The sequence below is a fragment of the Scyliorhinus canicula genome, chromosome 11 (assembly GCF_902713615.1).
Source record: "Scyliorhinus canicula chromosome 11, sScyCan1.1, whole genome shotgun sequence".
Classification (NCBI taxonomy): domain Eukaryota; kingdom Metazoa; phylum Chordata; class Chondrichthyes; order Carcharhiniformes; family Scyliorhinidae; genus Scyliorhinus; species Scyliorhinus canicula.
In genome coordinates this window covers 97,033,580-97,055,983 of record NC_052156.1, presented here as the reverse complement: position 1 = coordinate 97,055,983, position 22,404 = coordinate 97,033,580, and the positions used below count along the sequence as shown (strand labels likewise).

Here is a 22,404-nt window from a genome sequence, read left to right as displayed (position 1 = left end):
CTCACCAAATAGCCTCTGTGAGAACCAACTCTCTCGGCAGAAACGGCTTCTCCAGAAAGGCTGGAAAGCAAAGTTTGATTCAAAGCAAGGGGCCTCTCCAGGAGAAGCTGTGAACAATATTGTTAAATTATTCATTAAGATCATTACAGGCTGCGCCCAAGAGACTTTCATCCACAAGCATACTATGAAGAAAGCATGCTGTGAACCATCATTTGAAGGAAAGATTATTATTTTTATCCTTTCCAGCCCTCTTCTGTACTGTTCTGTCTTGTGTTTGTGGGTTGAGGGTGGGGCAGTTAAAGGGGGATTCAGGTATTAGCTGTTGTATTTACTGCTTATTTCATATTTGTTCTTGTTATAAACTGTGTTTAAACTTACAAACCTAGTGAATGTAGCTATTGGAAGCCAAGGGTCAAGGATTTTGAGTATTTAAAAAAAAATATTGGTTAATAATTGCTTGTGTTGTTACTCTGGGGCTAATGGAGCTGAAATTAATCGCACACTTGTCCAGGGCATCGTAACCATAGAGAAGAGGATAGCTATTGACTCTTGTTTGGTTGGTTTGGTTTGGTTGAATGGGCAAAGAAGTGGCAAATGAAATTCAATCTGGAAAAGTGAGAAATAATGCGTTTGGGGAGGGCGAACAAAACAAGGGAAGATTCAATGTCCATAGGTCCTTAAAGGTGGCAAGACAGATGATTAGGCGGCAAAGAAAGAATTTGGAATGGTTTTCTTTATTGGAAAAGCAGGCATGGAATGCTGAAACTGTATAAAATGCTGGTTCGGTCACAGCTGGAATTTATATACTATTCCTCACATTACAGGAAGAACATAAGGTTACCGAACAAGTGCTGGAAAACAAGATTAGAATAATTATCTGCTTGATGGTTGGCGTGGACGTGATGGGCCGAAGGGCCTCGTTCCGTGCTGTAAAACTCCTATGACATGAAGAAAATCTTTTTCACCCAGAGGGTGGTGAATGTCTGGAATTCACTGCCTAAGTTGGCGATTGAGGCATGCTCAACTCATTAGGTACATGGATCTGCACCAAAGGTGATGCAACCTGCAAGACTATGGGGCAGGTGCTGTTAAGTAGGAATAAAATGAGCGCCTATTTTTCCCCCCTCTATTTTGACCAGCGAATGGGCCGACCTGGAGACCTGATCCAACTCCACCCCCCCCCCCCCCCCCCCCCCCCCCAACTCCCCGCGACATAACCCAACCGTATCTCAACAAAGCCCCGCCCCCCCATGCCCCCATGGTAAACAACTGACCTGAAAGAGAAAATGCTGGAAAATCTCAGCAGGTCTAGCAGCATCTGTAAGGAGAGAAAAGAGCTAACGTTTCGAGTCCGATTACTCTTTGACAAAGTGTCATCGGACTCGAAACGTTAGCTCTTTTCTCTCCCTACAGATGTTGCCGGACCTGCTGAGATTTTCCAGCATTTTCTCTTTCGTTTCAGATTCCAGCATCCACAGTAATTTGCTTTGACCCAACTGACCCTCCTTCCCATCAAGACTTGGCCCAATTATTCCCCACACCCCAAGGCCTGACCCGTCTCCTCTCCACCTCCTCATCCCCAGGTGATTATTAATAATAACAGAAAAGGCTCAGGCAAAACCCAGCAGATTAATCCCAAATTGAGAAGTTTAAAGAACTACATACAAACATACAAATTAGGAATACGACATTTGGTCCCCAGGCCTGCCCCACCATTCAATAAAATCATGGTTGATCTAACTGCAGCCACAAGTCCACATGCCGCCTACCTCCAATAATATTTGACTCCCTTGTTCGTCAAGAATCTACCCACTTCTGGCTGCACGGCTCTCCAAAGTTCCAAGGGCTCACAATCTTCAGAGAAAATCTCCCTCTTAAATGGCAGACAACTTTTTATTTAAAAAGTGCCCACCAGTTCCAGTTTCTCCCACAGGGTGAAATAGCATCCCACCTCACCAAATAAGACCACTTCTCATTCGTCTAAATTGTAATGCATAAAGGCTCAATCTGTCTAACCTTTCTATGCAAGATAACGCTCCATCCCAGCTCGCAACTGAGTGAACCTGCTTCAAATTGTTTCCAACGCATTTATATCCTTTTTAAAATAAGGAGACCAAAACTATACACACTGCTCTAGATGTGGTCTCAACAACACCATGTACAAATGTAGCAAAACATCCTTCCTTTTTATTCCATTCCCCTTGCAATAAACACCAGCATTATATTTTCCTTCCTAATCACTTGCTGTACCTGTACTAACTGCCTGTGATTTGTGAACCAGAACACCCAGATTCCTCTGTACCTCAGAGTTTTGCAATGTCGTTCCATTTAATTAATCTGCTGCTTTTCGATTCTTCCTGTCAAAGTAGACAAGTTCACATTTTCCCACATTACATTCCATTTGCCAAATGTTTGCCCACTCAATTAACTCATCTTTTTCCCTTTGCTGCATCTTTTTCACAACTTACTTTGTTACCTATGTTTGTGTCTAAGCAAATTTAGCAGCCATACATTCATCCCCTTCATCAGTCATTTGCGCGTTTCATTTGAGAAAAGGATTTTGGGGATCCTTGATTCACATCTTCAAAAGAATGAGAAGATCATATCTGTTGATTGGTTAGCGAGATCAGGGGACAAGCTTATATCTTATGTAAGCATAGAACTAGGTTAAGGTTAGATCAGTGTTCTTCAAAGTCGGGGTCGCGACCCGTGGGTGGGTCGTGGGCAGGTGTCGGGAGGGTCGCTGAGCCGTTGCCGCGGCGCTCCCGAACGCACAAATCCCCGCGCAGCAGCCGGCTTTTAATAACGCTGGCTGCAAGTGGCCGCGAACATGTCAAAAAAAAAAGTGCCGCATTGCGCATGCACGCACGGCCTGCGCGCATGCGCAATGCGGCCGCTATTTTTTAAAAAAATGGTTGCAGCTTTTTGTTTTACAAGTTCTGCAGTGGTTTTTATTCATTTATTTTTATTCATTTAATTTTTATTTTTTTCATATATTTTATTCATTTATAAAATTAATTTTATTAATTTTATTTTTTTAAATAAAAGTTCAGGGGGGGTTTTACTCATTTTATTTTTTTCATTTATTTTACTCATTTTATTTTTTATTATTTTTTACAAGTTCGGGGAGGGGGGGATTATTTGATAAAATTTTACAGGAAAAATTCAGAACTTTGAACAGATGAAGACTCCATACTTTCCGACACAGGAAGGCTTCACCTTCATCCAACAGGTTCCATTTGTTGAGCGTGTACGAGGGCCAAAGGGATCCAAAACCATTTCCTCTATTTTTGTCAGCAGCCAACAAGGTAAGAGAAAATTGTGGGTCGCGCAGGTCGGTCGGCGTGGGTCGCGAAGGTCAGCCGGGTTGGGTCCCCAAGGTTGGCTGGTTGGTACAAATGGGTCCCCGGAAAAAAAGTTTGAAGAACACTGGGTTAGATGCTGCAAAGTAATTCCTTCCAGAGTAAATGGAACAAGTTGTTTAATGAGTGGGGCTTGCGGCACATTATAAAGTAAAGTTCCCCAGTATGACCAACATGACACTATGTCATAAGTTTATCCCCAGTTACAGTGGTGTCTCGTGAATTGTTTAATTGTCTGTGAAAAGAGGAATTTCACAGAGTTCTCAATTATATAATGGTCTGCTTTTTTTTTTTACTACAGGCCTCCCAAAAGCGAGCGTGAAGTAGGGGTACAAATATGTAGACAGATTATAGAAAAATGTAGGAGCAATAGGGTGGTCGTGATGGGAAATTTTAACTTCCCCAACATTGAATGGGACTCATATGTAGTGTTGGAGGCGTAGATGGAGCAGTATGTAATTAGTCCAACTCGGGAAGGGGCCATACTGGACCTGGTATTGGGGAATGATCCCGGCCAGGTGGTTGAAGTTTCAGTCGGTGATTACTTTGGGAATAGCAATCACAATTCCATAAGTTTTAGAATACTCATGGACAAAGACGAGAGTGGTCCTAAAGGAAGAGTGCTAAATAGTAAAATTCGGCAGGGGCCAATAAATGTGGATTGGGAGCAGCTTTTTAAGATCCACAATTGAAATGTGGGAGTCTTTTAAGGAAAGGTTGATTAGAGTACAGGACAGACATGTCCCTGTGAAAATGAGGGATAGAAATGGCAAGATTAGGGAACCATGGATGATGGGTGGAATTGTGAGACTAGCTAAGATGAAAAAGGAAGCATACATAAGATCTAGGCGACTTAAAACTGATGACGCTTTGGAGGAATATGGGGAAAGTAGGACAAATCTCAAACGCGCAATAAAGAGGGCAAAAAGGGGTCATGAAATATCTTTGGCTAACAGGGTTAAGGAAAATTCCAAAGCCTTTTATTTGTATATAAGGAGCAAGAGGGTAACTAGAGAAAGGATTGGCCCACTCAAAGACAAAAGAGGGAATTTATGCGTGGAGTCAGAGGAAATGGGTGATATTCTTAATGAGTACTTTGCATCGGTATTCACCAAGGAGAGGGACATGACATATGTTGAGGTTAGGGATGGCTGTTTAAATACTCTAGTCGGCATAAGGAAGGGGGAAGTTTTGGGTATTCTAAAAGGCATTAAGGTGGACAAGTGCCCAGGTGCGGATGTGCTATATCCCAGGTTTCTGAAGGAAGCGAGAGACGAAATAGCTGGGGCCTTAACAGATATCTTTGCAGCATCCTTTAGCATGGGTGCTCAAGGTCCCAAAGGACTGGAGAATTGCTAATGTTGTCCCTTTGTTTAAGAAGGGTAGCAGGGATAATCCAGGGAATTACAGGCCTGTGAGCTTGATGTAAGTGGTAGGCAAACTGTTAGAGAAAATACTGAGGGATAGGATCTATTCACATTTGGAAGAAAATAGACTTATCAGTGATCGGCAGCATGATTTTGTGCAGGAAAGGTCATGTCTTACAAACCTAATAGAATTCTTTGAGGAAGTGACAAAGTGATGAGGGAGGGGCTGTAGATGTCATATACATGGACTTCAGTAAGGCGTTTGATAAAGTTTCCCATGGCAGGTTGCTGGAAAAAGTAAAGTTGCATGGGGTTCACGATGTACTAGCTAGATGGATAAAGAACTGGCTGGGCAACAGGAGACAGAGAGTAGTGGTGGAAGGGAGTGTCTCAAAATGCAGAAAGGTGACTCGTGGTGTTCCACAGGGATCCGTGCTCGGACCACTGTTGTTTGTGATATACATAAATTATCTGGACGAAGGTATAGGGTGGTCGGATTAGCAAGTCTGCAGATGATACTAAGATTGGTGGAGTTGCAGATAGCGAGGGAGACTGTCAGAGAATACAGCAAAATATAGATAGATTGGAGAGTTGGGCAAAGAAATGGCAGATGGAGTTCAATCCAGGCAAATATGAGGTGATGCATTTTGGAAGATCCAATTCAAGAGCGAACTATACTGTCAATGGAAGAGTCCTGGGGAAAATTGATGTTGAGAGAGATCTGGGAGTTCAGGTCCATTGTACCCTGAAGGTGGCAACGCAGGTGGATAGAGTGGTCGAGAAGGCATACAGCATGCTTGCCTTCATCGGATGGGATATTGAGTACAAGAGTTGGCAGGTCGTGTTACAGTTGTATAGGACTTTGGTTAGGCTACATTTGGAATACTGGTGCAATTCTGGTCGCCACATTACCAGAAGGATGTGGATGCTTTGGAGAGGGTGCAGAGGAGGTTCACCAGGATGTTGCCTGGTATGGAGGATGCTAGCTATGGAGAAAGGTTGAGTAGATTAGGATTGTTTTCGTTGGAAAGACGGAGGTTGAGGGGGGACCTGATTGAGGTCTACAAAATTATGAGAGGTATGGACAGGGTGGATAGCAACAAGCTTTTTCCAAGAGTGGGGATGTCAATTACAAGGGTTGACGATTTCAAGGTGAGGGGGAGAAAGTTTAAGGGCGATGCGCGTGGAAAGTTTTTTTACGCAGAGGGTGGTGGGTGCCTGGAACGCTTTGCCAGCGGAGGTGGTAGAGGCGGGCACGATAGCATCATTTAAGATGCATCTAGACATATGAACGGACGGGGAACAGAAGGAAGTAGATCCTTAGAAAATAGGCGACAGGTTTAGATAAAGGATCTGGATCGGCGCAAGCTGGGAGGGCCGAAGGGCTTGTTCCTGTGCTGTAATTTTCTTTGTTCTTTTATCCCATGTCAGGGTCATGATTTGTCCAAGTTGCAGCATCACTGTACGAGACAAATTTTCCCGATCAACTATCTATTCCAGCCCTTTGCTTGTATGATACAGGATTCAGATGAAAATACCAAGGCTGAACTTTCAGTAAAGCAGGATCCAGTTGCAGAGAAGACCAAGAGGAGATTTAACAGAGGGGTGTAAACTTATGAAGGGAACTCATGGGGCCTAGTATAGATGATAATCTCTGGTGCGGTATTCGTTGACAGAGGGGCATCAATTTAAAATCTATCAACAAGAAAATGGAGAGTTTGGGAGAAATTTATTTGCACAGTAGATGACTGGAAAGTGAAATGTTTTGCATCAGAGAATGTTTAAAGCGAAGATCACTGCAATTTAAAGGAAAAGTTGGATAAATATTTAAAAGCAAAGGAAGATACAGGGCTGTGAAGAGATCACAGGACGCTGGAAATAATTTTGGATTGAAACCAAGCCATTTAGAAAATGAGACAGTGGGATGGCTTTTGGATAGTTCTGGTCTAGAGTTGGCACAATAGATCAGATGGATGATTTCTATGCCCTAAAATCAGAAATGCTCCAACATTTGTGGCACTTTTCATTAATTGCACAATTGGCAGAAGTATAAAACAATTCCAATTTACAATTTAAAAAATACTGCAGATTGCAGAAGCAAATTAAGTAAATCCTTGGAGCCTCACAAGATGGGAACATGAATCAGAGTTAGTGATACAAGAATAATAATCGCTTATTGTTACAATGAGGCTTCAATTAAGTTACGGTGAAAAGCCCCTAGTCGCCACATTCCGGCGCCTGTTTGGGGAGGCTGGTACGGGAATTGAACCCGCCCCCCCGCGCTGCTGGCATTGTTCTGCTATAATAGCCCCACCACTCCTACCCTTAGAATGACTGTGATAAGAAAGCTATTGAATTCACTGCAACACTGGACTCTGCATATTGTTGCACCCATATTTTTTGTTGGATGCCCCGGACAACAGGCAACAGCTGTGCCAAATTCTGAATGTCAGCCATGGCACAGTTGGTAGCACATCTGGCCAAATCACAATGTTTCGGCTTCTACTCCCAGTTTAGGGTTTGAGCAGAAAAATCAAAGACACTCCAGTGCAATACTGAGGGAGCATTCACAGTTGGAGGCAGTGTCTTTTGGAAGAGAAATCCATAAGACCATAAGACATAGGAGCAGAATTAGGCCACTCGGCCCATCGAGTCTTCTCCACTATTTAATCATGGCTGATATTTTCTCATCCCCATTCTCCTGCCTTCTCCTCATAAGCCCTGATCCCCTTATTAATTAAGAACCTATCTAACTCTGTCTGAAAGACACTCAATGATTTGGCCTCCATAGCCTTCTGCGGTAAAGAGTTCAACAGATTCACCACTGTCTGGCTGAAGAAATTCCTCATCTCAGTTTTAAAGTATTGTCCCTTTAATCTGAGATAGTGTTCTCTGGTTCTAGTTTTTACTTACAAGTAGAAACATCCTCTCCACGTCCACTCTATCCAGGGCCCCCGCAGTATTCTGTAAGTTTCAATAAGATCCCCCCTCATCCTTCTAAATTCCAACAAGTACAGACCCAGAGTCCTCAACCGTTCCTCATGACAAGTTGTTCATTCCAGGGATAATTTTTGTGAACCTCCTCTGGACCCTTTCCAAGGCCAGCACATCCTTCCTCAGATACGGGGCCCAAAATTGCTCATAAAACACCAAATGGGGTCTGACCAGAAACTTATACAGCCTCAGAAGTACATCCCTGGTCCTGTATTCTAGCCCTCTTGACATAAATGCTCATATTGCATATGCCTTAACTGCCGACTGAATCTGCACATTAACCTTAAGAGAATCGTGAACAAGGACTCCCAAGTCCCTTTGTGCTTCTGATTTACTAAGCATTTCCCCATTTAGAAAATACTCTATGCCTAAATTGAAGGGCAGCACGGTAGCATTGTGAATAGCACAATGGCTTCACAGCTCCAGGGTCCCAGGTTCGATTCCGGCTTGGGTCACTGTCTGTGCGGAGTCTGCACATCCTCCCCGTGTGTGCGTGGGTTTCCTCCGGGTGCTCCGGTTTCCTCCCACAGTCCAAAGATGTGCAGGTTAGGTGGATTGGCCATGATAAATTGCCCTTAGTGTCCAAAATTGCCCTTAGTGTTGGGTGGGGTTACTGGGTTATGGGGATAGGGTGGAGGTGTTGACCTTGGGTAGGGTGCTCTTTCCAAGAGCCGGTGCAGACTCGATGGGCCGAATGGCCTCCTTCTGCACTGTAAATTCTATGATCTAAAGTCCTCCTTCCAAAGTGCATAACCTCACATTTTCCACATTGTATTTCATTTGCCACTTCATTGCCCAATCTCCTAGCTTGTCAAAATCCTTCTGCAGCCCCTTGCTTCCTCAATACTACCTGTCCCACTGCAGATATTTGTACATCTGCAAACTTAGCAACAGTGCCTTCAGTTCCTTCTTTCTGATCATTAATGTATATTGTGAAAAGTTGTGGTCCCAGCACAGACCCCTGCGGCACACCACTAGTCACCGACTGCCATCTTGAAAAAGACCACTTTATCCCCACTCTCTGCCTTTTGCCAGTCAGCCAATCCTCTATCTATGCCAGGATCTTACCCTCAACACCATGGGCTTTTAACATGTATAACAGTCTCCTATGCGGCACCTTGTCATATGCCTTCTGGAAATCTAAATAAATCACGTCCACTGGTTCTCCTTTGTCTAACTTTCTTGTTACCTCCTCAAAGAACAGATTTTTCAGACACAACCTCTCTTTGGCAAAGCCGTGCTGACTCAGGTCCTATTTTACCTTGCACTTCAAAGTGCTTTGCGATCGCATCTTTAATAACAGATTCTAAAATCTTACCAATGACCAAAGTCAGGCTAACCAGCCTATAATTTCCCGTCTTATGCCTCCCTCCCTTCTTAAAACAGTGGTGTTACAGTAGCCACTTTCCAGTCTTCTGGGACCATTCCTGCCTCCAGTGATTCCTGAAAGTTCATCACTAATGCCTCCACAATTTCCTCAGCTATCTCTTTTAGGACCTTGGGGTGTAGTCCATCCGGTCCATCCACCTTCAGACCTTTGTTTCCCCAGAACTTCTCCTTAGTAATGGTCACTGCACTCACCTCTGCCCCCTGGAGCTCTGGCATCCCACTGGTGAATTCCACCATGAAGACTGGTGCAAAGTAACTATTCAGTTCATCTGCCATTTCTTTGTTTCCTATTATTACTTCTCCAGTCACATTTTCCAGTGTTCCAATGTCTATTTTTGCCTCTCTCTTACCTTTTATATATTGAAGCAACTCTTCCTATCTTCCTTTATTTGGAGATGCTGGCGCTGGACTGGGGTGAGCACAGTAAGAAGTCTTACACCAGGTTAAAGTCCAACATGTTTGCTCCTTCCTCACCTGAGGAATTCACCTGAATTCACATTCACCTGAGAAAGTAGCAGTGCTCCGAAAGCTAGTGTTTGAAACAAACATGTTGGACTTTAACCTGGCGTTGTAAGACTTCTTACTGTCTTCCTTTATATTACTAGCTAGCTTGCGCTCACACTTCATCTTCTCCCCCCTTATTGCTTTTTTAGTTGCCCTCGGGTCGCTTTTAAAGACTTCCCAATCGTCTAGTTTCCCACTAATCCTCGCCACTTTGTCTGCTTTTTCTTTAGCTTTTATGCGGTCCTTGACATCCCTCGTCAGCCTTGTCCTTCCCTTAGCATGTTTCCTCCTCCTTGGGATGAATTTCTGTTGTGCCTCCCTAATAACCCCCAGAACTCCTGCCATTGCTGTTCCACTGTCTTCCCTGCTAGGATCCTTTTCCAATCAACTCTGGCCAGCTCCTTCCTTATGTCTTTGTAGTTACCCTTATTTAATTGTAATACCGTTTCATCTGATTGCAGCTTCTCCCTCTCAAACTGCAGGGTAAATTCCATCATATTATGGTCACTGCTCCCCAAGGGTTCCTTCATCTTAAGTTCCCGAATCAAGTCTGCCTCATTACACATCACCAAATCCAGAATTGCCTGTTCCCTAGTAGGCTCTATCACAAGCTGCTGAAAAAAACCATCTCTTCGACATTTTACAAATTCCTTTTCTTGGGATCCACGACCAACCTGATTTTTCCCAGTCCACCTGCATATTGAAGTCCGCCATGATTATTGTAATGTTGCCTTTTTTACATGCATTTTCTGATTTGTTTTCTGCCCCACATCCTGACTACTGCTAGGGGGCCTGTACATAATTCCCATCAGGGTCTTTTTACCTTTGCGATTCCTCAACTCTACCCCCAGTGATTCTATGCCTTCTGATCCTATATTGCTCCTTGATCTCGATTTAACTACATTTCTTACGAACAATGCAACCCTTTGCCCATCTGCCTGTCCTTTCAATAGGACATGTATCCTTGGATATTTGGATCCCAGCCCTGATACCTTGCAGCCAAGTTTCTGTGATGCCCATAACATCATACCGGCCAATTTCAATGCGCGCAACAAGCTCATTTACCTTGTTCCGTATACTGCGCGCATTTAGGTACAACACCCTCAATCCTGCATTCGCCACCTCCCTTTTCATACTCTCCTCAGTCACTGTACCCTGTACTGTGGCCCTTTTTGATTTTTGACTATGGCTTCTCTGCCTTACACTTTCCCCTCACTGCTTTTTGTTTCTGGCCCCGTTTTACTTCCCTCCGACTTCCTGCATCCGTTTCCATCCCCCAGCCCCATTAGTTTAAACCCTCCCCAACAGCACTAGCAACCCCCCCCCCCCCCCCCCCCCCCCCCAGGACATCGCTTCCAGTCATGCCCAGGTGCAGACCATCCGGTTTGTACTGGTTCCACCTCACCCAGAACCGGTTCCAATGCCCCAGGAATTTGAATCCCTCCCTCTTGCACCATCTCTCGAGCCACACCTTCATCCTATCTATCCTGACATTCCTACTCTGACTAGCTCGTGGCACTGGTAGCAATCCTGAGATTACTACCTTTGAGGTCCTACTTTTTAGTTTAACTCCTAACTCCCTGAATTCAGCTTGTAGAACCTTATCCCATTTTTTACCTATATTGTTGGTGCCTATGTGCACCACGACAGCTGGCTGTTCACCCTCCCTCCCCCAGAAAGTCCTGCTGCCGTCCCAAGACATCCTTAACCCTTGCACCAGGGAGGCAACATACCATCCTGGAGTCTCGATTGCGTCCGCAGAACCGCCTGTTTATTCCACTGACCATCGAGCCCCCTATCACTATTGCCCTGCCTTCTTCTTCCTGCTCTCCTGCGCAGCAGAGCCAGCCACGATGCCATGAACCTGGCTGCTGCTGCCTTCCCCTGGTGAGCCAACTCCCTCAACAGTATCCAAAGCGGTATATCTGTTTTGCAGGGAGATGACCGCAGGGGACACCTGCACTGCCTTCCTACACTTGCTCTGTCTTTTGATCACCCATTTTCTATCTCCTTGAGTAATTTTCACCTGCGGTGTGACCAACTCGCTAAACAACGCCCTCAGCATCGCTGATGCTCCAAAGTGAGTCCATCCACAGCTCCAAAGCCGTCAAGCGGTCTATCAGGGGCTGCAGCTGGACACACTTCTTGCACGTGAAGGAGCCAGGGTCAGTGGACGTGTCCCTGAGCTCCCACATCGCGCATGAGGAGCATGACACGGGTCGGGGATCTCCTGCCGTGTCTTAAACCTTGAACTACATTTCCAAAAAACGAAAGAAAAAAATAAATAAACAGACAAATGAAAAGAAAAACCACTTAGCAGGGATAAAAAGCACCTCCTCCCCACCCAACTTCAAATTCCCAAGCTCACGCTTCGCTGTGTCTCACTCTGGCTGTGTCTTCTTTGGCTCACTGGGAGAACTCACTGGGAGTGAGTTACAAGTTGCTCTTTTTAAACTGGCCCGAGTTGACCCCCCCCCACCCACCTGCAACCCCCCCAAAGTAGCTTGAAGTGACTGACACGTCCCATCTTCCTGCTCGGGTGGTTGCAAAAGATCCCATGGTACTGTTTCGAAGAGGAGCAGGGGAATTATTCTCCGTGTCCTGACCAATTTTTATCCCTCAAATTCACAAAACAAATTATCTGCCGATTATCACATTGCTGTTTGTAGGAGTTTACAGACTGCAACTTTCCTACTGCTGCCTTTCCTATATCACAACAGTGACTACATTTCAAAAAGTACTTAATTAGCTGTACAGTGCTTTGAGACATCTGTGGTCATGAAAAGTAGTGTAAAAATACAAGTATTTATTTGTGTGTGTGCGTGTTGGTACACTGCCATTTGTATAGTGCTCAGGTAGTCTAGCAGGATAAAAGTATGAAATGAACAAGGAAACGTTAATCAACTGGGTTGAGTCTTGTGCTGCATATAAACAAATGTTACAAAGTGAAAATAAAATCTAAAACTATTATAGGCAGTGTTAAGTTACAGTGCTAATCTCAAATAGAACACAACTTACCCAGGACACATCTTGTCACTCTTTTTCTCTTGCAAACTTGCACAGTTGAAACAAAATACATGTTTGCACGGAATCTGAGAATAAATGCATATTTAAGGCAGTAAATTAAGAACCCGCTTGCCATGTACATCAGACAAAAATGCAAAATTTATAGCAAAGTCAATCCTGGCTACAGGGTTTCAACTCCATCCCAGGCTGCAAAATATATTTTTTGGGGAGAAAGAAATTATGCACTGAGTCAACTACTTTAGGTTTTCTGTAAGATTTATTTTAAATACACAATGACTTGTAAGAGCTTGAGAGGCAGCTGAAGTCATTGGAGCATCAGGTAACACGAGCGTTTCCTTTCCTGGTTTGTATACGCTAGTAGCTTCTGTAGCCATCTGGGATGGCCATTTCCAGAATACAAAATGGATGATCGTAATGACTGTAGGGAAATATGGACAACGTTAGGAAAGCAAGCAGGCACAGAGCCTGTATGCGTATTGAGAAGGCAACTCCCAGACGAGACTGAAACTGTAGGTCAATTAACATATTGATTGCCCATCTCCGGGAACAAAGGAAAGACACTCAAGCAACCGATCCAGCCTCAGACACCCCGGCGCCAGTTCCCCAAACCGAAAGCGTAAACAAAGCAAGGCCAACGGCCACCTAGGACACGCCCAGCCATCAGGGCACCCACCCCTTTATTGGTCAAGATCAATACCAGTGATCAAGATGCGGCCCAATTAAGCGAAGCAAAGTTCAAGGCCCGTCCAAAAGCGCACAAAGCCCCTTCAGGTATAGGAAGAAGGTCCCGAGAGAGAATCACTCTCTTGGACTCGGCTCTCGAAGCGGAGAGACCCGTCCACCAGCTGCACCAGAAGCAATGAGTCCAAGGTCAACGCTCACTATCAGACGGACGGCCTTAGCTGTTCTCCTGTCGCCTCTTCGAACCCAACAGCCTCAGATCCGAACAACGGCCATTGTTCCTCTGACTGAGTGGGCACCCAAAGTTAAGTATAGGCGTTAGCGTTAGAGATAGTTTTGTTTGTAGTATTTTGTGCACGAGTAGATATTACTGTGTGTGTAAATAAATAGTATTGACTTTGAACTAACTGTTGCATTGGTTCTTTGATCAGTATTCGTGTTTGAACCTTGTGGCGGTATCGAAAGATACATGGCGATTCTAGAGCAAACATAATTAGGATTAATTCACTTAATAACATAAGTTATTCACTTTGGAAGCAAAAACAGCAAGGCCGATTACTACCTGAATGGTTGTAAATTGGGAGAGGGAGTATGCAGCGGGACCTGGGTGTCCTTGTGCACCATTCGCTGAAGGCAAGTATGCAGGTGCAGCAGGCGGTAAAGAAGACTAATGGTATGTTGGCCTTCATTGCGAGAGTTTTCCAGTATAGAAGCAGGGATAGGTTGCTGCAATTATACAGGGGGCCTTGGTGAGGCCACACCTGGAGTATCGAGTGCAGTTTTGGTCTCCTTCTCGGAGGATGTTCCTGCTCTCGAGGGAGTGCAGAGAAGGTTTACCAGACTGATTCCAGGGATGGCGTGACTGTCATACGAGGAGAGATTGACTAGGTTGGGATTGTTCAAGCTGGAGTTCATTAGAATGAAGGGGGATCTCATAGAGACTTAGACAATTATAACAGGACTAGACAGGGTAGATGCAGGGAAGATGTTACCACTGATAGGTGTCCAGAACCAGGGATTCAAGCCTATCTCCAACACCGTTAGCGACCTCGTTTCCTCCGGATGCCTTCCCCCTACAGCTTCCGCCCTCAGTCTCCCAGCCTGCTTTTATCTACTTCCCCAAATCCACAAAAAGGACTGTCCCGGCAGGCCCATTGTGTCAGCATGCTCCTGCCCCACCAAATTTATTTCCTCTCATCTTGACTCCATCCTCACTCCTCTGGTCCATTCCCTCCCCACCTACATCCGGGATGCCTCTGATACACTGCGTCTTATTGACAGCTTCCAGTTCGCGGGCCATAACTGCATTCTATTCACCATGGATGTGCAATCTCTTTACACCTCCATTCCACACCAGGATGGCCTGAGCGCTCTTTGCTTCTTTCTCAAAAAGAGGCCCGGACAATTCCCATCCATCAGCACTCTCCTCCGTCTGGCTGAACTCGTTCTATCTCTCAACAACTTCTCCTTTAACTCATCCCATTTTCTCCAAATGAAAGGTGTAGCAATGGGTACCTGCATGGGTCCTAGCTACGCTTGCCTTTTTATGGGGTATGTGGAACATTCTTTGTTCCAGGCTTACCCGGGTCCTGTCCCACAACTCCTTTACCGATACATTGATGACTATTTTGGTGCCACTTCATGCTCTCGTCTGGACCCGGAAAAATTCATCAACTTCGCTTACAGTTTCCACCTCTCCATCACTTTCACCTGGTCCATCGCAGACACTTCCCTTCCCTTCCTTAATCTTTCTGTCTCCATTTCCGGCAATAGACTATCTACTAATGTCCACTATGTCGTGGAAATCATAATAAAGACAAATTCCTCGAGGTTTGATTTAAGGAAATTAGTTTACACAAATATATTTGCGGAGGGTGTTCTAGCTGCAAAGCCAGCACTCTCATTCGATTGAAGAATGCATATTTTTGTGGTCTGAAATAACAGCTTGAAGTAAACAGACATGTTTATATCAAATATACTTTGCAAAGTACACAAGATGAAATACGTAGTACGTATTTTCTTGCCCTTGAATAAAAACAACTCGAGTACACATTTTGTTATCTTTCAGAGGACAATGTGTTTTCATAATAAGGCGGAGACCAGAATATTAAGCAGTATTTCATTTATGTTATCTGACCTACTTATTTTCATTCAAAAGCAGTGTTGAACTGTCAAGCATTTCCCAGCAGGCTTCTAAGTTGGCAACTCATTAATTTCCTTTCCACACACCACAAGCCCACTGACTCCCCCAGCTATCTAGACTACAGCTCTTCGCACCCTACACCTTGTAAGGACACCACCCCTTTCTCTCAGCTCCTTGGCCTCCGTCGCATTTGCTCTGATGATGCCACTTTCCAAAATGGTGCTTCGAAAATGTGTTCCTTCTTCCTCAACAGTGATTTCCCACCTACAGTTGTTAACAGAGCCCTCAGCAGTGTGCAGTCCATCTCCCGCACCACTACCCTCGCCCCCTCCACCCCCTCCCAGAACAAGGATAGTCCTCCTCGTTCTCACATTTCATCCCACCAGCCCCCGTATGCAAAGCATAATCCTCCGCCATTTTCGCCAACTCCAGCGTGATGCCACCACCAAATACATCTTCCCTTCACTCCCTCTGTCAGCATTCCACAGAGATCGTTCCCTCTGAGATAATCTAGTCCACTCTTCCAACATACCCAGTACCTCTCCCATCACCCATGGCACCTTACCATGCAATCGCAGAAGGTGTAACACCTGCCCCTTTACCTCTTCCATGCTTAACATGATGTGGAAGGAGCTGCGCTCCGAAAGCTCGTGTTTGAAACAAACCTGTTGGACTTTAACCTGGTGATGTAAGACTTCTTACTATGCTTAACATCCTAGGCTCAAAACACTCATTCCAGGTTAAGCAGCGTTTCACTTGCACCTCTTTCAATCTGGTCTCCTGCATTCGTTGCTCCCAATGTGGTCTCCTCTATATTGGAGAGACCAAACGCAGACTGGGTGATTGCTTTGCTGAGCATCTTCGGTCTGTGCGCATTCAGGACCCTGACCTTCCCTTTGCTTGCCACTTTAACAAAAGATCTTGCTCTCATGCCCACATGTCTGTCCTTGGTCTGCTGCAATGTTCCAGTGACGCTCAACGCAAACTGGTGGAACAACATCTCATCTTCCAGTTAGGCACGCTACAGCCTTCCGGTCTTAACATCTTCAGATGATTAGCTTGACCCCACCTCGACCCATTTGTTTTCATCCCATTTCATTTTAACTGTCTTTTACCATTTCTTGTCTTTCTTAATATATAACCCCCCCCCCCCCCCCCCCCCCCCAATCTTATCCACCTTTCCTTACCCCCTCTCCCCTTTGCTTTCCCCTTCCCCAGATCTACATCTGTCACCGTTTACCCTCTGATGTTTGTTTCTCTGCTGTTTGTCCTCTCACACCTTGTGTTCTCTCTGGGGACTGCCATTAGAACTCTTTTCCCTTGGTTTCTATGGCTATTGGCACCCAGTTTCCCTGGGTTTCTGTGACTATGACTCATCTTTCATTCTCACTTCATCAATATTTCCCACTTTCTCTGTCTGTTACTTCAACAAAGAGTCATTGGACTCAAAATGTTAGCTCTTTTCTCTCCCTACAGATGCTGTCAGACCTGCTGAGATTTTCCAGCATTTTCTCTTTCGTTTCAGATTCCAGCATCCACAGTAATTTGCTTTTATCATAGCAAAGTTACAGCACAGAAGGAGGCCATTTTGCTATCTCGTCCATGCCAGCCCAAGGACACTCAGGTGCCCGTTTTAATCCCACCTTTCTGCACCCGGTCCATAGCCATATAGCTAACAGCACTTAAGATGCGAGTCCAGGTACTTTTTAAAAGAGGTTAGGGTCTCACCAGTGTTTTATATAATTCCAATATTATATCTTTACTTTTATATTCTATACCTCTGCCACTGAAGGACAGCATTCCATATGCTTTCTTTACAACCTTGTCTACTTCAACTGCTGCTTTTAGGGACCTGTCTACTTGCACACCAAAATATCTCATTTAATCTACCCCTCTTAGTATATTCCCATTTATTGTGTACTCCCTATAACTCTTTAATCTCCCTAAATGCGTGTCCTCACACTGTTAATTTCCATCTGCCACTTCACAGAATCACAGAATTTACAGCGCAGAAGGAGGCCACTCGGCCCATCAAGTCTGCAGCCCACTTAAGCCCACTCCTCCAACCTATCCCCGTAACCCAGTAACCCCACCTAACCCTTTTGGACACCAAGGGCAATTTATCACGGCCAATCCACATAACCTGCACATCTTTGGACTGTGGGAGGAAACCGGACTACCTGGAGGAAACCCACGCACACACGGGGAGAGCGTGCAGACTCCACACAGACAGTGACCCAAGCCAGGAATCGAACCTGGTATCCTGGCACTATGAAGGAACTGTGCAACCGTGATGCCTGCTCCACCAACCCATCTATATCATTCTGGACATTATAGCTACCCTCACAACGTCCAACACTCGGCCAATCTTGTGTTGTCTGCAAATTTCCCAATCGTGCCCCCCATGTGCACGTCAAAATCATCAACATACAACAGAAACTGTAAAGGTCCCAACACCGAGCCCTATGGAACACCACTTGAAATAACTTTCCAATTGCATGGGCAGCCATCAACTATTACCCTTTGTTACTAAGACAACTTTTTATCCAGCTTGCCACATTGCCCTGTATCCCATGGAGTTTCTCTTACAGTAACTTCATACTTGTGGCAATTAAAGATTATTATTAAAAATCATGTAAACATCCACTGCGCGACCTTCATCAACCCTTCTCGTCACTTCCTCAAAGAATGAGAATCATAGAACCCCTACAGTCCATTTCGGCCATCGAATCTATATCGACCCTCCGAAAGAGCATCCTACCTAGGTCCACACCCACACCCATTCCCTTAACCCAATAACCCCACCTAACCTTTTGGACACGAATGAACAATTTAGCATGGCCAGTTCACTGCACATCTTTGGACTGTGGGAGGAAAGCGGAGCACCCAGAGGAAATGCATGCAGACACGGGAGAACGTGCAAACTCCACACCGACAGTCACCCAAGGCTGGAATTGAACCTGGGTCACTGGTGCTGTGAGGCAGCAGTATTCTGCCACCGTGCCGCCCCAAAATAACAATTTAATCAAGTTTGTGAGGAAGACTTTTGTTTAAAAAAAAAATCCATGCTGGCCAACCTTGACTAGATGTTGGGCGAAATTATCCGTTGGCTGACGCCGAAATCGCGAAACGGATTGGGCGGACAATAAGTTCTGACTCTAAAATCGCAGGAGGCGCCGATTTGATATCAAATCGCTATTCTCTGTCACCTCGACAATGGCGTCAATGCGGTCCGGAGCTCATGTACAGTAAACATTGTTTGTATATCATTAGCGGGGTTCACCAGGTATTCTTTGGGGCCTCCATGATGTTCTGCCTCCGATGGGCTGAGGGCCCGACGTGGTGGTTCACGCGTGCTTTTAAAAATTGCGGCTGCTTCCCCGATGGCGAGTGTGGCCACGAATAAGAGGAGGTCGGAGTTCGACTATACCGAGGGACACAGAAGGGGTGTCCCCTGCCCCCCCTACTTTTTGCACTGGCAATTGAACCCCTGGCTATGGCGCTGTGGGAGTCGGGGGATTGGAGGGGGCTGGTCCGGGGTGGGGAGGAGCACCGAGTGTCGCTCTATGCGGATGATCTTTGTTGTATGTGGCGGACCCGGTGGGGGGAATGCCGATGGGGATTCTCCAGGAATTTCTCAGGGTATAAGCTTAACTTTGGGAAAAGCGAGCTGTTTGTGGTACACCCGGGGGACCAGGAGGGGGGGATTGGGAGGCTCCCACTGAAAAGGGCGGAGAGGAGCTTCAGGTACTTGGGGGTTCAGGTGGCCAGGAGCTGGGGGGCCTTGCATAAGCTAAACCTCACAAGGCTGGTGGAGCAAATGGAGGAGGAGTTTAAGAGGTGGGACGTGCTGCCGCTGTCTTTGGCGGGTAGTGTGCAGTCAGTCAAGGTGACGGTGCTCCCGAGGTTTCTGTTCCTGTTCCAGTGCCTCCCCACCCTTATCCCGAAGGCTTTTTCAGGCGGGTTAACAGGACACCAAGGGTGGGCACACGGGACACCAAGGGTGAGACGGGTGTTCTTGGAGCGGGGCAGGGATGGGGGGGGACTGGCGTTGCCCAACTTCTGTGGGTATTATTAGAACATAGAATGATACAGCGCAGTACAGGCCCTTCGGCCCACGATGCTGCACCGACATGGAAAAAAACTAAAGGCCATCTAACCTACACTATGCCCTTATCATCCATATGCTTATCCAATAAACTTTTAAATGCCCTCAATGTTGGCGAATTCACTACTGTTGCAGGTAGGGCATTCCACGGCCTCACCACTCTTTGCGTAAAAAACCCACCTCTGACCTCTGTCCTATATCTATTACCCCTCAATTTAAGGCTATGTCCCCTCGTGCTAGCCACCTCCATCCGCGGGAGAAGGCTCTCGCTGTCCACCCTATCTAACCTTCTGATCATTTTGTATGCCTCTATTAAGTCACCTCTTAACCTTCTTCTCTCTAACGAAAACAACCTCAAGTCCATCAGCCTTTCCTCATGAGATTTTCCCTCCATACCAGGCAACATCCTGGTAAATCTCCTCTGCACCCGTTGCAAAGCTTCCACATCCTTCCTATAATGAGGCGACCAGAACTGTACGCAATACTCCAAATGCGGCCGTACTAGAGTTTTGTACAACTGCAACATGACCTCATGGCTCCGGAACTCAATCCCTCTACCAATAAAGGCCAACACACCATAGGCCTTCTTCACAACCCTATCAACCTGGGTGGCAACTTTCAGGGATCTATGTACATGGACACCGAGATCCCTCTGTGCATCCACACTACCAAGAATTTTACCATTAGCCAAATATTCCGCATTCCTGTTATTCTTTCCAAAGTGAATCACCTCACACTTCTCCACATTAAACTCCATTTGCCACCTCTCAGCCCAGCTCTGCAGCTTATCTATGTCCCTCTGTAACCTGCAACATCCTTCCGCACTGTCTACAACTCCACCGACTTTAGTGTCGTCTGCAAATTTACTCACCCATCCTTCTGCGCCCTCTTCTAGGTCATTTATAAAAATGACAAACAGCAACGGCCCCAGAACAGATCCTTGTGGTACGCCACTCGTAACTGAACGCCATTCTGAACATTTCCCATCAACTACCACTCTCTGTCTTCTTTCAACTAGCCAATTTCTGATCCACATCTCTAAATCACCCTCAATCCCCAGCCTCTGTATTTTCTGCAATAGCCGACCGTGGGGAACCTTATCAAACGCTTTACTGAAATCCATATACACCACATCAACTGCCCTACCCTCGTCTACCTGTTCAGTCACCTTCTCAAAGAACTCGATAAGGTTTGTGAGGCATGACCTACCCTTCACAAAACCATGCTGACTATCCCTAATCATATTATTCCTATCTAGATGATTATAAATCGTATCTTTTATAATCCTCTGCAAGACTTTACCCACCACAGACGTTAGGCTCACCGGCCTATAGTTACCGGGGTTATCTCTACTCCCCATCTTAAACAAAGGGACCACATTTGCTATCCTCCAGTCCTCTGGCACTATTCCTGTAGCCAATGTAGCCAAAGGCTCAGCAATCTCTTCCCTGGCTTCCCAGCGAATCCTAGGATAAATCCCATCAGGCCCCGGGGACTTATCTATTTTCACCTTGTCCAGAATTGCCAACACTTTTTCCCTACGCACCTCAATGCCATCTATTCTAATAGCCTGGGTCTCAGCATTCTCCTCCACAATATTATCTTTTTCCTGAGTGAATACTGACGAAAAGTATTCATTTAGTATCTCGCTTATCTCCTCAGCCTCCACACACAACTTCCCACCACTGTCCTTGACTGGCCCTACTCTTACCCTAGTCATTCTTTTATACCTGACATACCTATAGAAAGCTTTTGGGTTTTCCTTGATCCTACCTGCCAAAGACTTCTCATGTCCCCTCCTTGCTCGTCTTAGCTCTCTCTTTAGATCCTTCCTCGCTTCTTTGTAACTATCAAGCGCCCCAACTGAAACTTCATGCCTCATCTTCACATAGGCCGCCTTCTTCCTCTTAACAAGAGATTCCACTTCTTTGGTAAATCACGGTTCCCTCGCTCGATCCCTTCCTCCCTGCCTGACTGGTACGTACTTATCAAGAACATGCAATAGCTGTTCCTTGAACAAGCTCCACATATCCAGTGTGCCCAACCCTTGCAGCCTACTTCTCCAACCTACACATCCTAAGTCATGTCTAATGGCATCATAATTGCCCTTCCCCCAGCTATAACTCTTGCCCTGCGGGGTATACTTATCCCTTTCCATCACTAACGTAACGTATTGGGCTGCCAACGCAGCGATGGTGCGTAAGTGGGTAATGGACGGAGAGGGGGCAGCATGGAAGAGGCTGGAGATGGCATCCTGTGTGGGTACGAGCCTGGAAGCACTTGCAACGGCGCCGCTGCCGCGCCCTCCAACGAGGTATACCACGAGCCCGGTGGTGGCAGCTACCCTCAAGATTTGGGGGCAATGGAGGCGCCCCCGATACGGGGGAACCACCGGCTTGTTCCGGGGAGAATTGATGGCGGGTTCCTGAGTTGGCACAGGGCAGGTGTCAGGAGGCTGGGGGTCCTGTTCATAGATGGGAAGTTTGCGAGCCTGGGTAAGCTGGAAGGGAAGTTCAGGCTCCCTCCGGGGAACACCTTTAGGTACATGCAAGGGGGTTTGTCAGGCGGCAGGGTTCCCCCTGCTGCCGCCGAGTGGGGTCCAAGACAGGGTGCTGTCGGGGGTATGGGTTGGAGAGGGGAGGATCTCGGAAGTGTACCAGGTGATGCAGGAGGTAGACGAGGCCTCGGTGGAGGAGCTGAAAGATAAATGGAAGGAGGAGCTGCGTGAGGAGATTGAGGAGGGGACGTGGGCGGATGCCCCAGAAAGGGTGAACTGCTCCTCTTCGTGTGCCTCATACAGTTTAAGGTACAGCATAGGGCTCATATGAC

The 22,404-nt window shown here is 46.1% G+C and overlaps 1 protein-coding gene across 1 annotated transcript in view; it reads right to left on the bottom strand.

Annotated features, from left to right (window-relative positions):
- The window catches only part of LOC119973213 (E3 ubiquitin-protein ligase Hakai-like), a 41,011-nt gene that overhangs the window by 9,124 nt on the left and 9,483 nt on the right, over positions 1 to 22,404 (bottom strand). Inside the window, 1 exon segment of the mRNA XM_038810872.1 lies at positions 12,635 to 12,708. Within this exon segment, the coding sequence (XP_038666800.1) occupies positions 12,635 to 12,708 (74 nt within the window).